This window comes from Leiobunum rupestre, chromosome 9 (genome assembly GCF_980474605.1).
Source record: "Leiobunum rupestre chromosome 9, qqLeiRupe1.1.hap1, whole genome shotgun sequence".
Classification (NCBI taxonomy): Eukaryota; Metazoa; Arthropoda; class Arachnida; order Opiliones; family Sclerosomatidae; genus Leiobunum; species Leiobunum rupestre.
Genome location: NC_143392.1, coordinates 39,663,128 through 39,683,627, shown reverse-complemented (window position 1 = coordinate 39,683,627; position 20,500 = coordinate 39,663,128). Strand labels below are relative to the sequence as shown.

The following is a 20,500-nucleotide window of genomic DNA, read 5'->3' as shown; positions in this document are numbered from 1 at the left end:
CGACCAGGGCTGGAGGGAGGGTGTTTAGTTACGTCAGAACTTTCGCCGCGCGTACATTGTTGTGGCAGCTGAACACTTATAATCTATAATAGAAGAGAGCCCCGCGTGTATCTCCCCAATGGCTCCTTTTCGGGCTGACCCCTCTCCCTCCTTCGGCGACGGGATGCGGAGACCCTGAACGACGAAGGCGAAGGGGGTCGCGACGGCTCCGCCCTCCCCGCCTTTGTAGAGCGATTGCGCGCGGTGGCGGCGCCTCATATGGTTGGAAATTTGCGCTCCGAACGGATCGCCGTAGAAAACGGGGAGCAACGGATAGGGCGCACGCAGACAGACACAGCCAGAGACCGAGAGAGAGAGAGAAGGGAGACGTTCCAGCGCGGCGCGCTCGCGTCAAGGAGAAGCCCGCAATCCAGGCGCCTAAATCTCGCCGAAAGACATCTCACCGAGTTGAGCAGTTTCGCTTTGGCCGCGCGGAGGCCGTGATCGGAGGGGATTGTTTCATTCCGGCGCTCGCTTTCTTTATTTGGTGACGGAGGTCGACTTCATCCCGAGGAACTATAAGCACGCATTCGCCATTGGTAAGGCCGTGAGAAGAAATGCCAAGATCTTTCTTGGTGAAGAAAGCCAAACACCCCGTCGAACATTCTTCGAGATGGCCTTCTTACCGGCAGCCCTCGAGCCCGACCGAGGCCGCCACCGCGCCACCCATTACCATTGCCCCGCCACAGCTCGACAGCTGTTTCGTTCCTCCTCAAATTCACCAGGCTTCCACCAATGCTGTCATCTCGTCAGAAGGTAAGGTCACCACCTCCTTTTTTAATTATAATTAATGAAAATGGGACCGAGAATATTGTTCATAATTCGGTTATTTATTTCACGGGCCGCTCTCAATATTCATTATTTTTAAAATGAAACAGAAAAAATGATTTTTTTACTATAGATATATATATAAAATAACATTTAATTGGTTTCCGAAAAGTTAGAAATTTCACCTTAAAATAGACTCGAAATTCGGTATAAATAAAATGACATTTAATTGGTTTCCGAAAAGTTAGAAATTTTACCTTAAAATTGACCCAAAATTTGGTATAAATAAAATTATTGAATTTGAATATGATTTGAATTATGGATACGGTGTAATTTAATTTTAAAATTCCTACCGTTAGTTCCTCGATCTAGCGTATTAAATTCAAAAATGTCTAAAAATACTCCCGTATCAACAGGTACCGTATACCTTCTCTACTGACTAACGATCAAAGCTATACAGGGTGTTTCAAAAGCTTATGCAAATATTTGAAGGAGTTGTAGGGGGTGAATTGAGAAGTATGCCTGTTTTTGTCCCATTTACCTACGATGAAATAAAAGAGCGCCAGAGAGCTTCAAAGTGTAGCCTACTAGCCCCTGGAAGTAGGCTACAACAAGCGCAAAACCAAGTAGCAGGGACTTTAAATACTGTTTAAGTTTACATTTTTACGCTGGTTACCTCGATTTGTTTAAAAAGTCCTTTTTGACCTATCACACGAGCCCAAACCTTAATGTTCGCATTTTCCTCCTGCTTGGCTTAGCGCTTGTCGCAGCCTTCTTCCCGGGGCTAGTAGGCCACACTTTGAAGCTCTCTGGCGCTCTTTTATTTCATCGTAGGAAAATGAAAAAAAAAAAAACAGGTATACTTCTCAACTCACCCCCTACAACTCCTTAAAATTTTTGCATATTCTTTTGAAACATCCTGTATATAAAGATGAAATCAATATGATTGGTTATCCTTGGAATACAGCCCGTCTCCTTAAAACTGTTTTAAATATAACGATTTCTGAGCGGATAGTAAACCAGTAAATGTCAGTGCCTTCGTATTTCGAAATAGAGGTAAAATTTGCATAATTCGAAACTGTAGTGGGACAAGGGACATCGGTGACAAACAAGCACGCGCCGATCAATTACTGGTTATTTAATAAAGACCGCGAGCCGTTCGATATAGATTACGCGAAGGGGAAGAGATTGGACCTGGGATAAAGTGAAATAAAAAATCTTGAGCGGTGAATCTAATGAATAATACATGGTGGGAAGTAAAATCTTACGATACGTCGTGTTCCTCCTGAAAATGAAACGGGCGCGATATCAACCGGAAAAGAACCATTACCGGTGGTATAATATTATATTGGAAAGACGATGGGAGGTACCGATTTGTGCCATAAACCCAATGTATTTCCCAATACGTCAGCGTTTATCGATACCTCGTTATTTTCTACGTACGACGGGTAACGTAGAGTCAACGACGTATGGTAATTATATAGACGGGACTAAAAGGGTCTCTATCAACGGAAAATAGTTATTTTTCCTTCGCCCGTAACAAGGTTTAAACGTCGACTCATTTTATTGTTAAAAAGGTAGCTCGGGGTATTTTTATCCAGGGACAGTGGCGGGCACAGAGCGCGACACACTTGTTGATCGAAGAAAAACGTTCTCTTTCTTGGTCAATATTGATTTTAAGCTGGCACGACTCGATCATATAAGACGAAGACTAAGTCGAAGACAGCTGCGACTTTACCCAAGATTTCTCGTCCCTTAAAGCTTCCTTATTAATTATTTACAGGTGTTTATCGCTGGCGGGGAGCGCGCGTTTAAGGATCTATATTGGGACGTCACTTCCTCCCTCCCCCCCCGCGATAGTCAATTTCAATATTACCAGAAGAATATAATATTTCTGTTACGAGCGAAGTATAAGTGTTATTCGCAAAACCCCAATTGGTTTTTCAAAATGACTTTCTAAAACAATTGTAGAGATAATTTGTTTTATAAATAAGTAAATAATTTAAGGCTGGCCGAATAGCACTTTTAGCCTATCGAGACGAATATCGAATACCCAAAACTTTTTTTTATCGAATACCGAGACGAATACTAGTTTTCGAACCAAATACCGAATAGTTAGGCTTAATGCAAATACTACCTTATTGAATATTCATCTAATAATAGACCTGAATATTCGTCGAATATAGGTCAAAATATTAGTCGAATATAGGTCCGAATATTAGTCGAAGAGCAGGTCTAATAGTCGAAATATTTTAAATTTCAATATTAAATGACGTCATAGGTCACATATGACGTAAAGAAAGAACTAAAACTATCTGTACACACAAAAAGTATCAGCTAATATCCAACTGATTAATGACGTACGTTCTTTTATATGGAATTGCCCTATAAATTAATTTATTTGAATTTTACGCCGCCGTCCTAGTCGTCAACCGCCAAGTTAGAGCTCTACTATAGAAATTTCTTCCTTCCAAAATAGGTTTTAGTTTAGGCGGGAATAAGAGTCTAAATTTACCAAATAATATAAATGTTATTCGTCTCGATACTCGTCCGAATTATTTTGTTAATTCGGTTATTCGCCCAGCCTTAAGTAAATATCTATTGAGTGTTTATTTTTACATTTTAATTTGTTAGCCGGAGTACGTGTTATGTATTTTGAAAATATAATTATTGTATCAATATCAATGTTCTCTATAGCTACAAGAAGGGTATTTAATAAAATTAAAATATAAATTTTAATTAATTCATAATATGAGCTTATATGTATAATAGTGAGTTTAAGCGGTAGAAAAAGAGTAAGGAGAACCACAGAAAATACACAAAAGGAAAAGTAACGTAAGCCAATTTAACTTCTCTGGGTACTTTAAGCATTTTAACTTCCCGTTTATGTTACCACTTAATAATAATATTAAAAATACCTTAGAGTGTTGTCGTCTCATACGATTTTGAAAACTTGTAACGTCACAGCTGTAGTGTTAATAGTGGCCGCCATGACAGTTACCGTTTCTTATCAATAGGCAAATTACAATGGTGACGTCGCAGGGTTTCAGACGACAACACTCTATTCATCTTCTCAATTTTCTATGCTTAGCACTTTCGCCTCGCAGCAAGAGGAGCCGGGTTCAATTCTAGCTTGTGTCACGGGATGAAAACTCGGAACTACTCCTTCCGCGTAGAGTTTGCAAGTTCTTTCCCCACTGGTTAAAGGGTTTATCCCCCGAGTTCTTCGGTTTCCAATTTCCATAAAAACCTTTAGAGGTTAACGGTAATAGTTAGTGTAGGGCGCTTGGCATGAAGAGCTAGCCCCCACCTTCCTACGCATTGTAATCCGGCCACCTGTTTAAGGCATTATAAGTCGCTAGATGACTTGGGCCTAAGTGGACCGACAAAATAGGCTAAAATCTAAATGATATGTTTTTTAATTAAAAGTGGAACCCATAGATCAATATAATCGCAAAGTGACAGTAGCTACATCCTACCCGTCGATTTATCCGTAAACCAACATCGCAAAAGAAGCTCGATTAGCCGACTTGAAAATTAAATTAGTTTTTAGGAGGATAAAATTTCAATTAAATTGTTTTTTGCTGGCCAAAGAAAAGCGAGTGGAAATTGAAAGCAGCCAACCGATCGCGGTCCAACCAAATTGAGAACCCAATTTCCGCGTTATAAGTTGAAGGAATTAATTAGATGCGAGCTCGTTGAATAAGTTACTGGCCGTAATGAAAAGAAATTACGCGAGAAATTAGCTATCGGAAAGAGAAAGGGATTTGGCCACGAATACGTTCGCGTTAGCGCAGGCTTTACCGCCTCCCTTCGCCTGGTTGGCTTCTTTAAGCCCCCAGGATTCCACGCCGGATCGTATAGTTCGTTCCAAGAGCGTGATTGCGAAGGCACAAACCGTACCCTTCCGGGGTGGGTTCCCAATGGACAATGGTACGCTTGGCTCTGACTACGGGCGAATGGCTGAAGAGCGAGAGTCGCGTACCTAGTATATATAAAAGGCTGGGAAGAAAATGGCGTCTTTTTTGCCTCACTTTTCACTAAGATATATTTGAGATCGGATCTAACGGCTTACGGTTGCCACTCGAGCGAGAGAAAACTGGCTCCAAATCCTCCAAGGCACATTTTTCCCTCTCTCCATCCTTTTTTTGCTCCTCCTCTCTCCGGCTCCTCTCTTCGTCGAATAAGAGAGGACAGACGAAGAAAAGGATATAAGAGCTCTCGAGATGCCTTTGGGAAAGCATTTGGAGACCTTTGTCGCGCGGAATGGCTTACACCGTAGCCGCCCTTGGCTTCTACGGAAAGACTGATTACGCCCCTGGATTTCCAAGCTATCACGTCAAGCTAAGATTACAGCGGCTGGAAAGGCGGAACTAAGTCGTTGCCGCCGATACGAGCCCAATGACCCTGAATCGAATTATATAGTTTTGCTAGCCCCCTTTTTTTGGCTCTTTTATTTCCAAAGTCGTTTTCCAGCGAAGAAAGCTGAATTTCTGGGGGATTACATAGCCGAGCGCGTGCTACGACTGTCGTAGAGTATGATGGGATATATTCTACCGAGTTGGGAGGTTTTTTTTCCAAAAACAAACTGGGTTTGTTTATATAAGCATTAAGCAAAATTTCGCCAGCGTTTTTATATAAAGAATAAAAATATAGTCCCCGGCGCTCCGTATTTTTGTAGCTAGAACGGGCAGTTGAAACAATATATCGTGATTTCGAACTATTATCTAGAGACACATTCAAATATTTTACCCTAAAATAAAAATTTATACCGTTTATGGCCTTATAGACATTCATCTTCATAAAAATGTAAACAAACCCTTTTTCGAAGTACCAAAAACAATACTGATTCAATTATGATGGAATAAACGAGCCTACCGAGGTTATTATTTGAACATTTATGGTATTTTATATAGAGCTATAAGCGGCTACAAACACGCGCGCGGATGTGTTGCGGGAAAGTAGCGAGCCAAGGGGAGAAAAGGTATCGTCCCACTAACGAGAATATTGTCCAATAACTGACATTTATACGCGTATTAATAATGATAAGCGTATCTTGGCGTTGGGAAGGCGTCCAATAGCTAGCGCGGCTCGCTTACGTCGTAGCAAATCGTGGAGCTATTATTAGGGTGGAAAATGATCGAAGTGCCAAGGTTCCATGGCTGCCACCTAATTAGAGCGATAGCCGTTTGTTGGTGATTACAGGCCGAGTGGTGGCGCTTCGAGCGGTTTTTTTTTTGTTCCAACCTACTTTTTTCGCAATCTGTATGTGAAAAATGACTCTCGATCAATACGTAACCTAGCGATAAGAAGAGATAATTTTGGTATCCATCGTTTAGCTTCTAACACTCCAACCGCGTTCACACATATACCGTCGTGTGAACAGTTACGGCTGCGCGTCCCAGCGTTTCAGATCGCTTCGTTGACCATTTTTACAAAAATCGTCGATCGTGGATTATTTTGCGCCTAATAAAGTTTTTATGCCTTTTATGCAAGAAAATGTCTCGCAACTTTTGGTCTATTTGTTTAAAAAATACCACAAATTTCTTCCGCGTGCATTAGTTTTTAATTAGAATGTTTTAAAACGTCACTCAAATGCCTGAACAGAAGAACTTCTAATTATATTTCTATACTACGCGTGCCCAATTTTCTTCAAAACTCACTGGAAATCTAACGTGTGAACAAAAACGTTTTCCAAACGCTAAGAACCGCAGCGAGATCGAAACGAGGCAAAACGTTTCCGGGAGTACGTGTGAACTTAGCTTCTGACTGGATAAGTTATAAAGTTTCTCCAAACCGCGTTCTATCCCATTCTAAAAGGGGAAAACGCGTGGAAACTAAGCCCATAACTTTGACGCGCCGAGAAAATGGAGGGCTTTAACCAGCTTTAACGAAGACGAGGGATTTACGAGGTTATATTAGGAAATTTTATATTTATATATAGTCCGCGGTGGAAGGGTTGCGCCAAAGAGGGCTTAAAGAGGGGTTCTGAGTTATGCCGAAGATTAAAATTTCAAAAAGTTACAAATTAACGTCTTTGCCCCTATACGGGTAAGGCTGGCTTCACCGCCCGCGCTCGCGTATTGCGGGTGGAACACTTCTACAGGCGTCTGACCTATTTTAAGTCGCTATCTTTTTACGATGGAAATTTAACATAGTTGAACTACGAGGCGAAAAGCGTTAGTTTTCGCGGGAAATAGCCCTAACTGTCGACTTTCGATTCCCCATCTTACAACTGCGCGTTAAATAAAAAGAAGTGGCTGTAAAAGCAATAACCTTTTCGGAAATTCGTTCTTTTACGATTTGAAGGACGCCACATCCACTCATCCACAGCATAAGCATCTGCAATGAAATTTATCTCCCAGGGAACGTGTAACTATTCGAATAACCGGGGGGGGGGGCGAGGGTGGCGCGCGATAGACGTATAAGAAAGTTAAGGAACAAGACTTTTTTTTCAGCTCTGAATATCGCTCTCGCAGTCGTAAAACGTCTGAGAAAGTTGATCTGACGACCAATACCAAAAGGCATTCTTTTCGCATTCCATTCTCAAAGTACCGCGAGCCAATTTTGGACGAGTCCTATCCCAAAGAAGCGAAAAAGCTCAATAAGCAGGAGAATTTTAACAATAAAAAGTACACCGTCTTTTGTTTATAGGGATGTTAGATTGTAATATCACCGTCTAAGAACGCGTTGTTTAATGGCTTACAGATGAAACCTTTTTTGAACAATTGACAGTCTCGTGGATGTGTGTAGGTTTAAAATGTGTGCAAATAATGTTTCCGTTGACGAAGTAATGACACTCGTTACAAAATTGGAAATTGCCAGTAGTACACTCTTAAAACAAAGGGTGTTTTAATGGCATATTAAGGGTGTAATATCTGTGAAAAAACACTCTTTAATGTTAATTTAAACGATCTAAAGGGATTTTTATTGTCCCTAATTAAAAACTTGAAAAGGTGTATAAAGGGTGTTATATTACCCCGTAAATTGAGTGATTTAACACCTCGTAAGGGTGTAGCTCCCTTAAGGCAGTAGTTTAGTACCCTAAAAGGAGTATTTTAACACTTTAAACGGAGTATTGTAGCACCCTGAAGGGAGTCGTTTGCAACCCTAAAAGGAGTAGTCTTGTACCCTGAAGGGAATAGGTTTATACCACAAACTGTATAAAAAAGTAACCAAAACGGAGGACCTAAGCATCCCAAACAGTGTAAATAAACACCCTAGCAGGAAAACTGCTTTTTAATGTGTAGAATAACATCCTTTATAAACCTGTTAAGGTGTTAAATATGGAACAAGAAAATACACTTTTTGTTTTAAGAGTGTATAATACGAATGTGGGGTTGCGGAGTGGTTAGCACTTTCACCTCGCTTGTGGCACTGGGTGAAAACTCGAAACCACTTCTTCCGCGTTGAGATTTTAAGTTATCTCTCCACTGGTTAAAGGGGTTTTCCTCCGAGTTTTTATAAAACATTTTTGAGGTTAACGCTAATAGTTAGTGTAGGGAGCTGTTGGCTCGCGTGACATGAAGGGCTGGCCACCACCCTCCTACGCATTGTAACCCAGACACCTGTTTAAAGGCATTATAAGTCGCTATATGATTTGGGCCTAAGGTGTTGCTTTGGGTATTAGCCCAGCTGATTATTATATTAATGGAACGTCTTGAGTGAAATTTAATTATTGTAAAAACGCTTTGTAAATATATATTATGTTTGATGAAACTATTTAAAAATAGAAACAGGATACGTATATACTTAAAAATATGGAAACATCAATTTTAACTTTAAAAAATACAGGTATCCCAAAAATTATATTACTACTCGCTTGGATTTCAAGAATAAGTCTCCTTCGCATTTCCAACGTGAAATATTCGAATTATACTTATTTTAAAGCGGAATATTTTAATAGGCAGACCATATATGTTGCCGTATTTTACTAAAGGCATTAGAGGAATGGGGATTAGTTTGGCAAAAACCATTTTGGCCAATATTAACCAAATAATATTGGAAAACCCACTTTGGCGAATACGGCAAAAAAATAAAAATAAACCGTTTAGGTGAAAATCGAATTTATTGTAGAAATTCATTTCCATAGTCACAAAAATTTAAATATCCTAAATGTGTCAAAAGAAAAATTCCTTATTTTAATGCGGTGAACTTTGATTTTGCCCGGTATTCATTACCAATGTCGGTGAGTTTATAAGTTATATATTTCCTACGCTGCGGTTTTGCATGTCAAACTCCTAATAGAATAGAGAATCGATTATGCTACCCTTAGATAATCAAGGCGTAGAAAAAAACGAATGAATAAAATATTACGCTCTCTTATATCCTATACGTACAAAAATAATTGATTGATAACTATTGATAAGATAATATGGAAAAAATTAATCGTCATCTTCGGTTTGGTCAAACGTAAAAAACGAATACGAAAACGTTAATTTTACCTCCAAAACAATAGGCGTTTAATAAAATAAGCTACGCTTGTTGAACTTGTAGTTATGTAGCTCATTCGTCACAAAATAGGAAAGAGTTCAGTTCAGTTTATGCTTAAAATCTGGGTTCCTCGTCGAATTTACTCTCATGTCCTGGGCTTTTCGTAGTAAAAAGTTATCGATACGTCACACGTGACCCAGCAGTAAAGAATATGTTGTTACGATCCGGGCGAATCATGGTCGAATTTGCTAGTGTTACATTGTTAATCAGTATAAACTAGTCTAGAGGTTTAGTTTTACTTTTAGATTCGAAAAAATTAGGCTGAAATGCCACTATATTTAAATTTGCAAACAATATTAGACTAATCATGGAATGAAAACTTTTATTGTATTTTTTCGGAAAGATACGGAAATATTTCCGAAAAAAATGCCTCGGTTATTTTCATTACACTGGACTGTTTTGATATTTTTTATAGTAAAGAGGTTAAATTTAGAGCGTGGGGGATTGAGAGAAAGGCTAAACATTTTCTTCACATAGTCATTCTCCCTAATAGAGACGAGTCGGGCCGACTATTATTTAGCCCCGATCCGGCCAGGCCCGAAAAAAAAATACATTTTTATTTAATTTTATAATATAGCAAGTAAATGCTAACAATGTTGCCAATGTTGATGCCACGGCTAAACTCTTAAAAATTTCCAACAGATTGATCTATAAGGTTAATATTGAACAGAAAATAATATTCCATAATATAATAAGAATTTTTAAGTAGGACTTAAGCCAATTCGAGGGACCTAACAAACGGCGTATGCATTGCCGTGATGTTTGAATTAGTACCAATTTAATCTTAATAATTCAGCGCTATTGAAATCACCTTTTTATGTCCAACCTCGAAATCTTCAACTGAAATATCTATAATTAATCCCACGGCACTTAAGCAGCTAGTCTTCACTGACCGACCCGATGTAAAATTGAACCCGATCCGACCCCGATTTCTTTCAACGAAAAAAATCCCGGCCCAACCCAACCCGCAAAATAATTAACGGGTTCGGGTAGGGTCGGGCCTAAAAAGCCCGTGAACCCGGTTGGTCTCTATACTCCCTAAATAGGAATAAATACATTTTTGTTCTGATAATATAAATGATATTAATAAAGTGTACCACTAAAAAAATACGTTTGCACCGCGATAAAACAAAGCGACTAATATTTTAAACTCTTCAAAAACGACGCTGTCAAAATGGAGAAGAACAGAGACCACAAAGGGCAGAGGGTGAGGGCTGAAAGAAGTGTTGGATAGGAAGAAAAAAAGCTAAACGCGTTAGTGTCCGGATAAAAAATCGAGACACATACACGCGACGCAACACGGAATGGTTTTTTCGGGGTGCCACGAAACTAATATAAGAAATTCCGTCGCTTTCTCCAACACGGAGACGGGCGCGCTCAGGGTCAGAACGAAATCGATCGACGGGAAAGAGCGGCCGAGTCAGCCTACAGGTTGCCGCACCAACCACCAGCGGCACCTTTGAAGGCGAGACAAGATGGAACCGAAAGGGAACTTTCTTATCACTTGTCGTTCTCTACGGCTGCACAGTTCGCCGGCGAGTGCAATAAAAACAGCGTCGAACTAGTAATTCCCGCGTTACGCGTATTTGAAAGCTTCCTATGAGCTTTCGAAGCTAGAACCGTCTTCGATAAGTGTATACCTTATAGCAGTCCGAAGATACCGAACGTCCTACTTTTCTTCTCCGTAGCGCCACCTAGGAACGAGATACGAAAGCGGAGAGAGAGATGGTTCCCCGTTTATAGTCCATCGTATACTTAACAACGGTGCGAGAAAAACACTCTGTTACGCGCAGTTAGTATTTTTTACGACGCTTCTCCTATCTGCTTTTCGTTTATTTTTTTTTAAAGGGCAGAAAGGGTTCCGGAGATGTACTACGTGTGACCGATATTTAAAAATATTTGGACTTTAAAAAAGAACATTGATTAAATTTTGTACAACTAGTTTCGTAATAAAAGGTTAAAAATGTGTATACGATTTTAACCTTTCATAACGAAAATATAGTTGTACAAAATTTTATAACTGTTCTTTTAATTTTAAACGTAAGTAGCCAAAATTTACTATTCGTCAGTGAAACGAATAGTAAATAAACCCTTGTATCTTTGGACTTTAACGTAAAACGCTGTGAAAATTTAGTTTTCTGATATTTTGTAATTAAGAATTGTTTTGGTTTTTTCTAACATGAACATTTAAGCATCCTAGGTTTCAGAGGAGGATGATATTTGGTTGATACCTTAAATTATTTTGTTTTAAAATCCAAAACACAGGCTAAATACATAAATGACAGTATCTGTTATTTTAAGGACCCTTATTATGAGAGACTTGGGTTTCGTTTATTTTGTTAAATATTTATTATTGTATGATTATGAGGGATAACATTTTTAATTTAGGCTCTTGATATTTGTTTATGATGTTAGGTTAATATCACAATTTAACTATGTTTTCGATACGTATATTGCCTGAAATATCATATTCAACACAACTAACAGTAAACATATCCAACTCATTTTATTTTGTTTTAATTTATTTTCTTTACGATTTAATAGTTTAAATTTTAAAAGCGTACAATTTCTTATTCGCCCGTGTTTAAATAATTTAATTCATCCTGACAAGTCAATACGCCGTGAAGCTGAAGGGGTTCTTACCCCATCTAGTGTCAGAAATCCGTATTAAACATTAACAGGGCTCCACCTTCAAGCGTAAGTTTAGCGAACCCTAAGTATCAAACGTACGAAAACTAATGAAAAAATGCCCAGATATTGACACGTTACGCGGCATAATATATTAAATTAAATATTACCTTTAATCTGTCTTCGCTTTAAGTCGAAGGGCGGAATATACCCGAGGGTTAGCTTTGATAGTTGCCGCTATTTAATTAATTAGGTTCTCCACCATTAGATTCGGGGTGGTCCAAAAAAATCAGGGAACTCTCAAGCGCGTTCAATCGATTGCAGTCATATAGCCCAAAGACTCCTACGCATAATAAGTCGGTAATTACACAAATTAATGTTCAACATTAGGCCGCATGAGTTGCACCGACGGAAACACCTCATAAATAATACAGGATTATAGGGAATCGTTTATACTGGTGACCCTCGAATATTATTTTATTAAAAGGCTCTTAAGTAACGAGACATAAGTATGACACTTCCAAAAGTAGATACTTTTTAAATAGTCCGTTTTACCAAAGACAACGTAAATTATAATAATTGAAAATTCTCGCTTTCGAAAGCAAAAATAATTTCTATTTTGGTAAAATTATGATGAATTATTGAATGGGAACATGATATTTATTATTATAGATACTCTCTTCGTTTCTGAAGTTTGTTATGCTATGAATAATAGCGAAAATGCATAGGGACATAAGTAACATTATAACATAAGTATGACGAGTAACAAAAATTATAAATTAAGCTCAATCAAGCCTCAAAGTCTTTTAAGTATGCTAAAGCTGAAACATACTACTTCCAAGGACGATAATGTACTACTCAGTATGGTTGAAATTTGATATCAATGCTGGAATACAATGTCATTGTCGAAAAAAGTGTCCCAGGGGTTTAAATTCGTAAAAATTCCGTATCCTCTAGAGAAAAATGATTTTCAAGAAATTGTTCCATAATTTCTAAATGCAGTTTAAAAACCAGAAATAACGCGAAAATTGAGATTTCTGAAATCCCGTAGGCAAAATTTGCAAATTTTAAGTATCACAATTATTGTTATTATGTGACGAGACTAGCCTGGCGGTAATTCTGTAATGAATTTCCAAGACTTCCAATTACTCAATGATTCTGCGGCAAATATTGTTAAGTGTCATACTTTTTTGCTATTATGTTGCTTATGGTATCCCGAATATAGTGTCGATAAAATTTTAAAAATTAATGTACGCGGAAATATTATAGCTTACGCTTCGATCCGATATAGCTTTTTATATAGGCCACATTCCAATATTTTTTATACGTTGCCTTTTCATATATTTCACGTTTTTTCTTAAGGATGGGGAAAAACTAATCACGGCTGAGTCTCACACACACCCTGAAACGTATTATATAGTGCATAGCCCCTCCGCCTAGCGGGGAAAAAATCCGATAGTTTATCTATAGCAGACCAGCTCAACGTATAAAGGAGTTCCGTTCATACTTCACGGGGAAATTTTTAAAATCACTTACAAAGTAAACGGAATATAAATGAAATTCGATTATATTTAACAAAATTCCCATACTACATCAATTTAAGCCTTGACCTTCGGATGAAGTAGCAGACGATATTTCAGACCAGGTATTTAATGTTCCTTAGCACGCGGTATACAATATAAAGCGTCTGATATTTTAAAATATAATCAGAAATAAAATACGAACAAGGCCTACATAAAAAAAGGAATAAGGGGGTGGAATAGATCCATCGCTGCCTTAAATAAGGCTAAAAAGGGGGGAGTGAAGAGGCAAAAAGGGAGAAACAAATAGCATCGATTCAAGCTGGTGCTCAGCGGCCTCGACTAAAACGGATGAATCAAGAGCCCCTGGACGCGCGCTGCATCCCAGAACCCAATCCCCTAAACCTTCCACAATCCTACTGATCCGTACGCGAAACCACTACCGTAGAGAGACCGAAACGGATAGGTTACGGAGTAGCGGGATACGCCAAAGCTAACGGTATACCCAATATATGTTTTATTTTTCTAAAGACCAAGCGATTCTATAAAACGATGTCGAAGCCGGGGAATATTTTTCGTATTTTCCGTTTTGGGCCCCTTCTAGCGGCGATTCTCATCATTAAAATAATCCCATATCCGTGCTTGTTTTCATAGTCCACCTCCCCACCGCTAGGTGGAAACCACATATTGGATGAATCGACAATTTGCTGTTGGGAATAGTAATATATTCAGATAAGTCTGTAGAGTAGCCAGTTTCATTTATTATTCAAAATAAGCCGAGGGAGGGGGAATAGACGAAATCAAATTTGTATGTTAAATCGAAATATGGGAGAATTTCAAATAAATCGTGGACTTTTCATTAATAACCGCGCCGGGGAGGCAAATGGTGGATGGTTCGAAAAATCCACAGGTGTTACGACGGAGCCGTTTTCAAAAATAAAATCTTTTGAGGCTTTCAATATGACATTAGCAAAAAGAGACTATATACTAGAATTGATATTAAATCGATAGCGAGTAGCCATTTACGCTTAGAGATGCGCCCTATAAGAATTGATCCGATTCGACCCCCGGGGTCAGAAGTGACGGTTGGTCTTCTTTTCGGTCTAAAAGTACGACCTTACGACTCAGTGCCTGCCGGGAAAGAGATAGCGAGTAAGGAGCTTATACCCTTGATCTGAAATATACTTAAGGTCCAACATTTCCGAAAGGTTAAAAAATATAGCGGGATCTATAGTAAAGGCGCCAAGAACGTAGACTACATCGTAGATAAAAAAAAATAACCGTCTTTTCGCTACGCCGCATTTAGCCCTCCATTCTTTGAATTCTACACCGAGAGTTCTTCGCGAAATATAAAGTACATTCGAAAAAAAACCGCTTAAGAGTAGAAGTTACGTTATGGATTTGATCGTATTAGATTCAACCTCGAAGACACCGATTATACAGCCACATTTATCTCCCCCTTTGACCCCCGTTCGCGTGTTTATGCGAAATAAGTCAGCTTTACACTGCGGAGGACCATCTTTTTCTTGTCCCGCTTTGGGTCGCCCGGGGAAGGCTTCCTTGCCTTCTGACGCATTGTCTTTCCCAATTGAAAGCAACGATAAAAGCTTTCTGGTTTTATTCCTCGACTTTTTTTATTTTAGCGAGGTTTAGCGCGTATATCTTAGAGAAGGGGTCTTTCCCTTAATACCGGTAGGTCGGGCAGCTGAGCCCCATTTACGTATAGAGGCCCTTTCGCGAGAAGTCAAAGTAGTGGCTAGGAAGAAAGCGAGTCTTAGTTTCTAGCCAGAGAGAACTGAAGGACTAGAAAGGGTCTCCATCGATTAATCGAAGTAGCTCGATAACCTATTGGGAAAATAGTTTGTTTGCTTGGCTCTCCGAAACTTCTCCCGCACTTTCGATCATCCGCATTTCGGCTCCCTCGCGATTGGCTAGCGGGATTCTTTCGCAACTTAGTCTCGTAGCCTATCCCCGGGAAGGATGGTAGGCTAAAGGCGGCTTGGATCTACGCGTTCCCGAATTGCGGAAAAGGGGGACTCCTAGTTTATGTAATCTTGTCCCTAAACTCCTCCCATGAAACGGATCCATTTTCTATCGTTAGCATAGCTAATGGACGCTTTTTTGTGTGGGGGGGGGGGTGTTTCAGTCGCGGAAAAATACAGTAATAAGAAGAAAAAACCGTTTTCCGTTTTGTATAAGTCCCAGCCGGGAAAGTTGGACTATTTGGTACCTTGTTTTTCAACGTATCTCTTTCATTTTTGGAATTTATTTTTCTTTCGAGGCGCTTCTTGGGATTTATTCCGTGACGCCGTATCTGATCAAGGCATTTCTCTTCGGATCTGTCCAAACGTCACTCACATTACGGTTCAAAAACCCTTAAAGGAAGTGTCAAATATGTCGATTTTTATTTCGGAGGTTACGCGGGAGGGTTCTTATTTTGAAGCGCGTCTGTAGCGTGAAGAGAGAAGGCAGCCGCGCGCGTTTCCTTTCAAAGAGAAGCGGAGATTTAAAAGATATTTTCCGTTTTCTTTATATCCGCCAGGTTACTTCAATCAAAGCCCAGATTTGGAAGATTCATCCGTCTCGAGCCAATACTCGCGGAGAAATCAACAACAAGACGTCCACCATCTGCTCCAGCCGGCGACGACGGTGCAGCGCCAGGCACCGCCTCATACTCGCGACTCCGTTCCGAGATTGCTTCCGCACCAACAGAATGTGACGATACACCACCCGACGCCCATTCACCAACCGACCCCGGTTCACCATCACCCGCCGAACCCGCCGCCTGTCCACCAAGCTCCAGTCACGACGATACACCACCCGACGCCGACGATAGCGGTGGCGCACCAGCCGCAAGTGGCCATCAGCCCCGGGGTTCAAGACTACGACCATCGGTTCCCGACGCCGAGCCCGGAACGAGAGGAGAGACCCTTCTACGACTCCATCCGTCTACTAACTTTCACTCGAGCGACTTCCACGGTCGATTACGACCCGGAGGACGACGAAGACCGACTAGTGGTCGACGAGAGACCCTCCAGAAGAGACGTCGGTACCTCTATCCACGAAAGGTTCGATAGCCCAGTGTCTCCTCCAACCAGCGGCCCCGAAACCACCCCGAACGAGGACGCCCCTTCCGTGACGCCACCCGTCATCGCCCGCAAGTCGACCGTCAGCCCCATCAGGAACCCCAGAAAGGTCAGCCCCGTCAGGAACCCCAGAAAGACAGTCTTGACGACAATCAGCGACGGCAGATCGAGAAGGAGAAAAGAGCACGTCAGCCGACCGGAGTCGGTGTCCAGCGATTCCGACACCACCGACCGAGAGCGACCGCGCTACGCGTGCGGAGAATGCGGGAAACAGTACGCGACGTCCTCGAACTTATCGAGACACAAACAGACGCACCGCAGCCCGGACTCGCAGCTGGCCAAGAAGTGCCCGACCTGCGGCAAAGTGTACGTCAGCATGCCGGCGCTGGCCATGCACGTCCTGACGCACTCGCTGTCGCACAAGTGCGAGGTCTGCGGCAAGAGTTTCTCCCGGCCTTGGCTGCTGCAAGGACACATGCGCTCGCACACGGGCGAGAAGCCCTTCGGCTGCGCCCACTGCGGCAAGGCCTTCGCTGACCGCTCCAACTTGCGCGCCCACATGCAGACTCACTCCGCCTTCAAGCACTTCCGCTGCCAGCGGTGCCACAAGTCCTTCGCCCTCAAGTCCTACTTGAACAAACACCACGAGTCGGCCTGCTTCAAAGAGAATACGGAACCCGGAGAAATCACAGAATCCAACATGGAATCGTCCGACGGCATGGAAGAAGACAGGGCGTGATGACGCGCTAAACCACCAGTCGCGTCGACGCCAACAAAAAACGAAGACCGATATCAACCGAGTCGAATTGATTCATTTTTACTTTTCGTACTTTCAAAAACGAGGGTTTTTGGACTTGATTTGAACGAGGGAATATCACGCCCAATTTGCTCAAAAATAAAAAGAATTTACGCGTATAAATATATTAAATGTGAATAATAATTATAATTATTATAGATTATACAGGATTTTATAATATATAGAAAATATAACACTCCTTATATTTTTTTTCGATTAAGACCTTTTACGGTAGATAAGTATAGTATTTATATTACGTAAAAGTAGCCTAGCTATACTTTTGAATCGCGGATAGCTCATGCGCTAATTAAAATGGTCTAACGCAAAACGTAAATTACCGTAAAATTCTAGTCAAAACGACTACTTTCTCGACTCAATCAGTTTATCTAGTCCAAAACTCTGGCAATAATTGTCCGTCACAACGAAAACTAATCCAGATATTCGAATAAGCAATAATACATTTAGACCGAGAGCTATCTGCGTAACAAAGTTGGAAATAAACCGTGTACAGTATGTTACATCTTTATCGTTATTATAGACTTTTGAAGGCGGAGTAGGTCACCGATCGACAGAGCGCTCAAAAGGCTCGATCGAAAGGTCATCTAAACTTCGAAAAAGGTCACTTCGTATAGCAATACCTACTTATTTAGTCCAGGCGCACCGCAACGAACTCATAGTTGGTAATAATTATAAAGTAGATATGCTTAGATATTGAAAAAACAATGTCGAAATGGGCACATGTGGTCAAGTGTAACGAAGCAATAATGTTTTCATAATTAGAACATCTTCCCTGAATGAAGGGTCGGTGCTTTTTCTCTCAAAATAAAATGAGTAAGTCGAGAAAAGATAAAAATAACGAAGTAGCTACGCCCTAGGGATCATTTTTTTTAACGCTTTATAAATATTTATATCAATCTAAAAAAAAAGTAATCATAATTTTAAAAAATTATTATATAAATAAAAGCCGCCTTAAGTATCCCTGGTGGTATAATCACTTCGAAATTTTTGATAGAGTCTATAGCTGTAATTAAAAAAATCACATAGCGATAAATGTATAAAATGAAGTGATAGAAAAATGTTTTTTTGACATATATTTAAAGACATGTATAAAAATTAACATTCCAAATATATTAAATACAAGTCAATACACCCTCGATAAAAAGAATCAAAATTTAACTCTCCCCGGTAGGATCCCATTTAGATTATATCAAAATTCTAAAAACCAAATAATTCGCGAGTTTAGCAAACATTTTAACATTGTTTAAAAGAAAACTGAACACTTGTATTAGTTTTTTTCTCTAATCCACGTTTTCGTGGAGCGTATACTTAATAGCCTAGGCTGGGTCTAAAGCAATAATTTATAAATAATACTCACAAAAATACCGCAAAACCTAGGCTTAGAGAAATTAAGAAATGTATTTTTTTCCCTCAAAAGAACGTACGAATTTCTCAATATCTTTCAAATATACGATATATCAATATACGATAATTTAACGAATACCAAACAGATCTTTTTGGACTTTTATATACGTATAACTTAATCCGACAATTATAAAACTTATCGTTAAACAGTGAAATGTCTAATTGGCGGCTCATGTTAAACCAGCAATAATAAAACGTTAATAATCATCCCCTTTACTCGATACCGAACATCAAACGGCCCGCCCGGAAATAAATTATTTGAAAAGCAGCGAATTAGCCATGCTAATAATCGTAACGAATTTAACGGGTTTCGAGGGATTGTAAGTTAATTATAGACAAAGCCGACGTTTGCCGGTAAATACTCCAGCCAAAACTCCCGACACACGAAAGACGAATTAAATACAGAGTCTCAATATATCGTATAAAAGAGATAATACGTTATAAAATGAAATGATTTTTCTTTCGGCCGATTACGAAAGATAACACCGTGAATTCCCAAAGATAGTGCCATACATGACTAAGAAGGTATTCACTAATACATATATAGCAAAATTAGTTTAATACCATTATCGCCACAACACAAGCAGCCCTAACTAATTTAGTAACGCGTTAATCCCATAGTTCACAACGCAAGTACACTAACTAATTTAGTAATAACGTTATATTCAATGTCATAAGAGGATTAGATCTAATTTAATAGCAACGTAGCAAGGATTAATTAACGGGGCGGAAAATATACTTTAAATATTATAACGCTGAATAATTTTTAAACCGCAACGAGGAATGATGATAATTAGAAAAATAAATTTACTGATAACATTTAAGTTGAAATAATATTTCCATAACAGTATAATTCTTTTTTCAATCCCCGGGAAATCAGAAGATCTTAACCAGAATAAAAATAGCCTCTGATAATCAATGGGCGACCCTCCTCCAAAAACCGCGCAATACGACTAAGAGATCTTCGATTTTTGGATGACCCTCTTTCCTCCTACAATTTCCATACGCTATCCATTTGACAAGTAGTCTCAGCCACCTACGACGAAATAAAACTTTGGATCTTCTCCTTCGATCCTTACCTCCTACAATTGGCTTCAAACGAACCTGTTAGAGAACAAAACAGGCGGTAAATGTCTTCGATAAATACGGGCGTTTAGAAGCGCTTTGGAGAAAACATTTCCCAGACTATAGTTCGATAGAATCAAGACTCTTAGCGCCGAAGATCGCGTGACAGCCAGCCTTTAGGATTGCTAATATTATTAAATCCAGGGTGGGGGGGAAAACGCTGAAAACATGACCTCGTAAATATGGGCCCACCATTTTAGCAAATAAATTATAAAGAAAACTCCGAGCTACATTTTCTTACGTTTTTTTTATTTCGCGTACAAACTATTTTTTCCACGGTTTCATATAGCGGCTTAAGCAGACCCCACGGTGTCAAACGTATCTGCCGTCATTCCCTAGACTCCAAAATAAAAGCTAACCCGATTGAAGATTTATCCGGAGCTTTGCCGATAAAACAAATTACGGTGCTTAATTTAGTTAGCTTTGAATATTTAACAAACGTTTCTTATCCGTTTAAACTTTTATTTCGCGAAGCTCAGAGGCAAAAAGAACGAGCTGTTTCGCGTAAGAGATAATATACATGATTAATACGGCAGTGTAGGTTTATCTGATTTTCACGGAGGGTATTTTCCCGAAGCAAAGAAAGCTAAAAACTGCCTTTTTCGCTTCCGGGCATGTATTGA

General features: G+C 39.7%; 1 protein-coding gene across 1 annotated transcript; it reads left to right on the top strand.

Moving 5' to 3' along the window:
• The first annotated feature begins 305 nt into the window (after positions 1 to 305).
• Positions 306 to 17,493, top strand: LOC149927434 (uncharacterized). The gene is made up of 2 exons (XM_090158565.1): positions 306 to 795; positions 15,991 to 17,493. Exons 1-2 carry the CDS (start codon positions 597 to 599, stop codon positions 17,271 to 17,273), a joined length of 1,482 nt encoding a protein of 493 aa, XP_090014691.1. The 5' UTR covers positions 306 to 596; the 3' UTR covers positions 17,274 to 17,493.
• Positions 17,494 to 20,500: the final 3,007 nt, after the last annotated feature.

Bases quoted from the DNA above. Each gene is read 5' to 3' on its own strand.
- LOC149927434 (XM_090158565.1), top strand. From the start codon at position 597: ATGCCAAGATCTTTCTTGGTGAAGAAAGCCAAACACCCCGTCGAACAT. The intron at 796-15,990 runs GTAAGGTCACCA...TATATCCGCCAG, and splicing joins TGCTGTCATCTCGTCAGAAG to GTTACTTCAATCAAAGCCCA.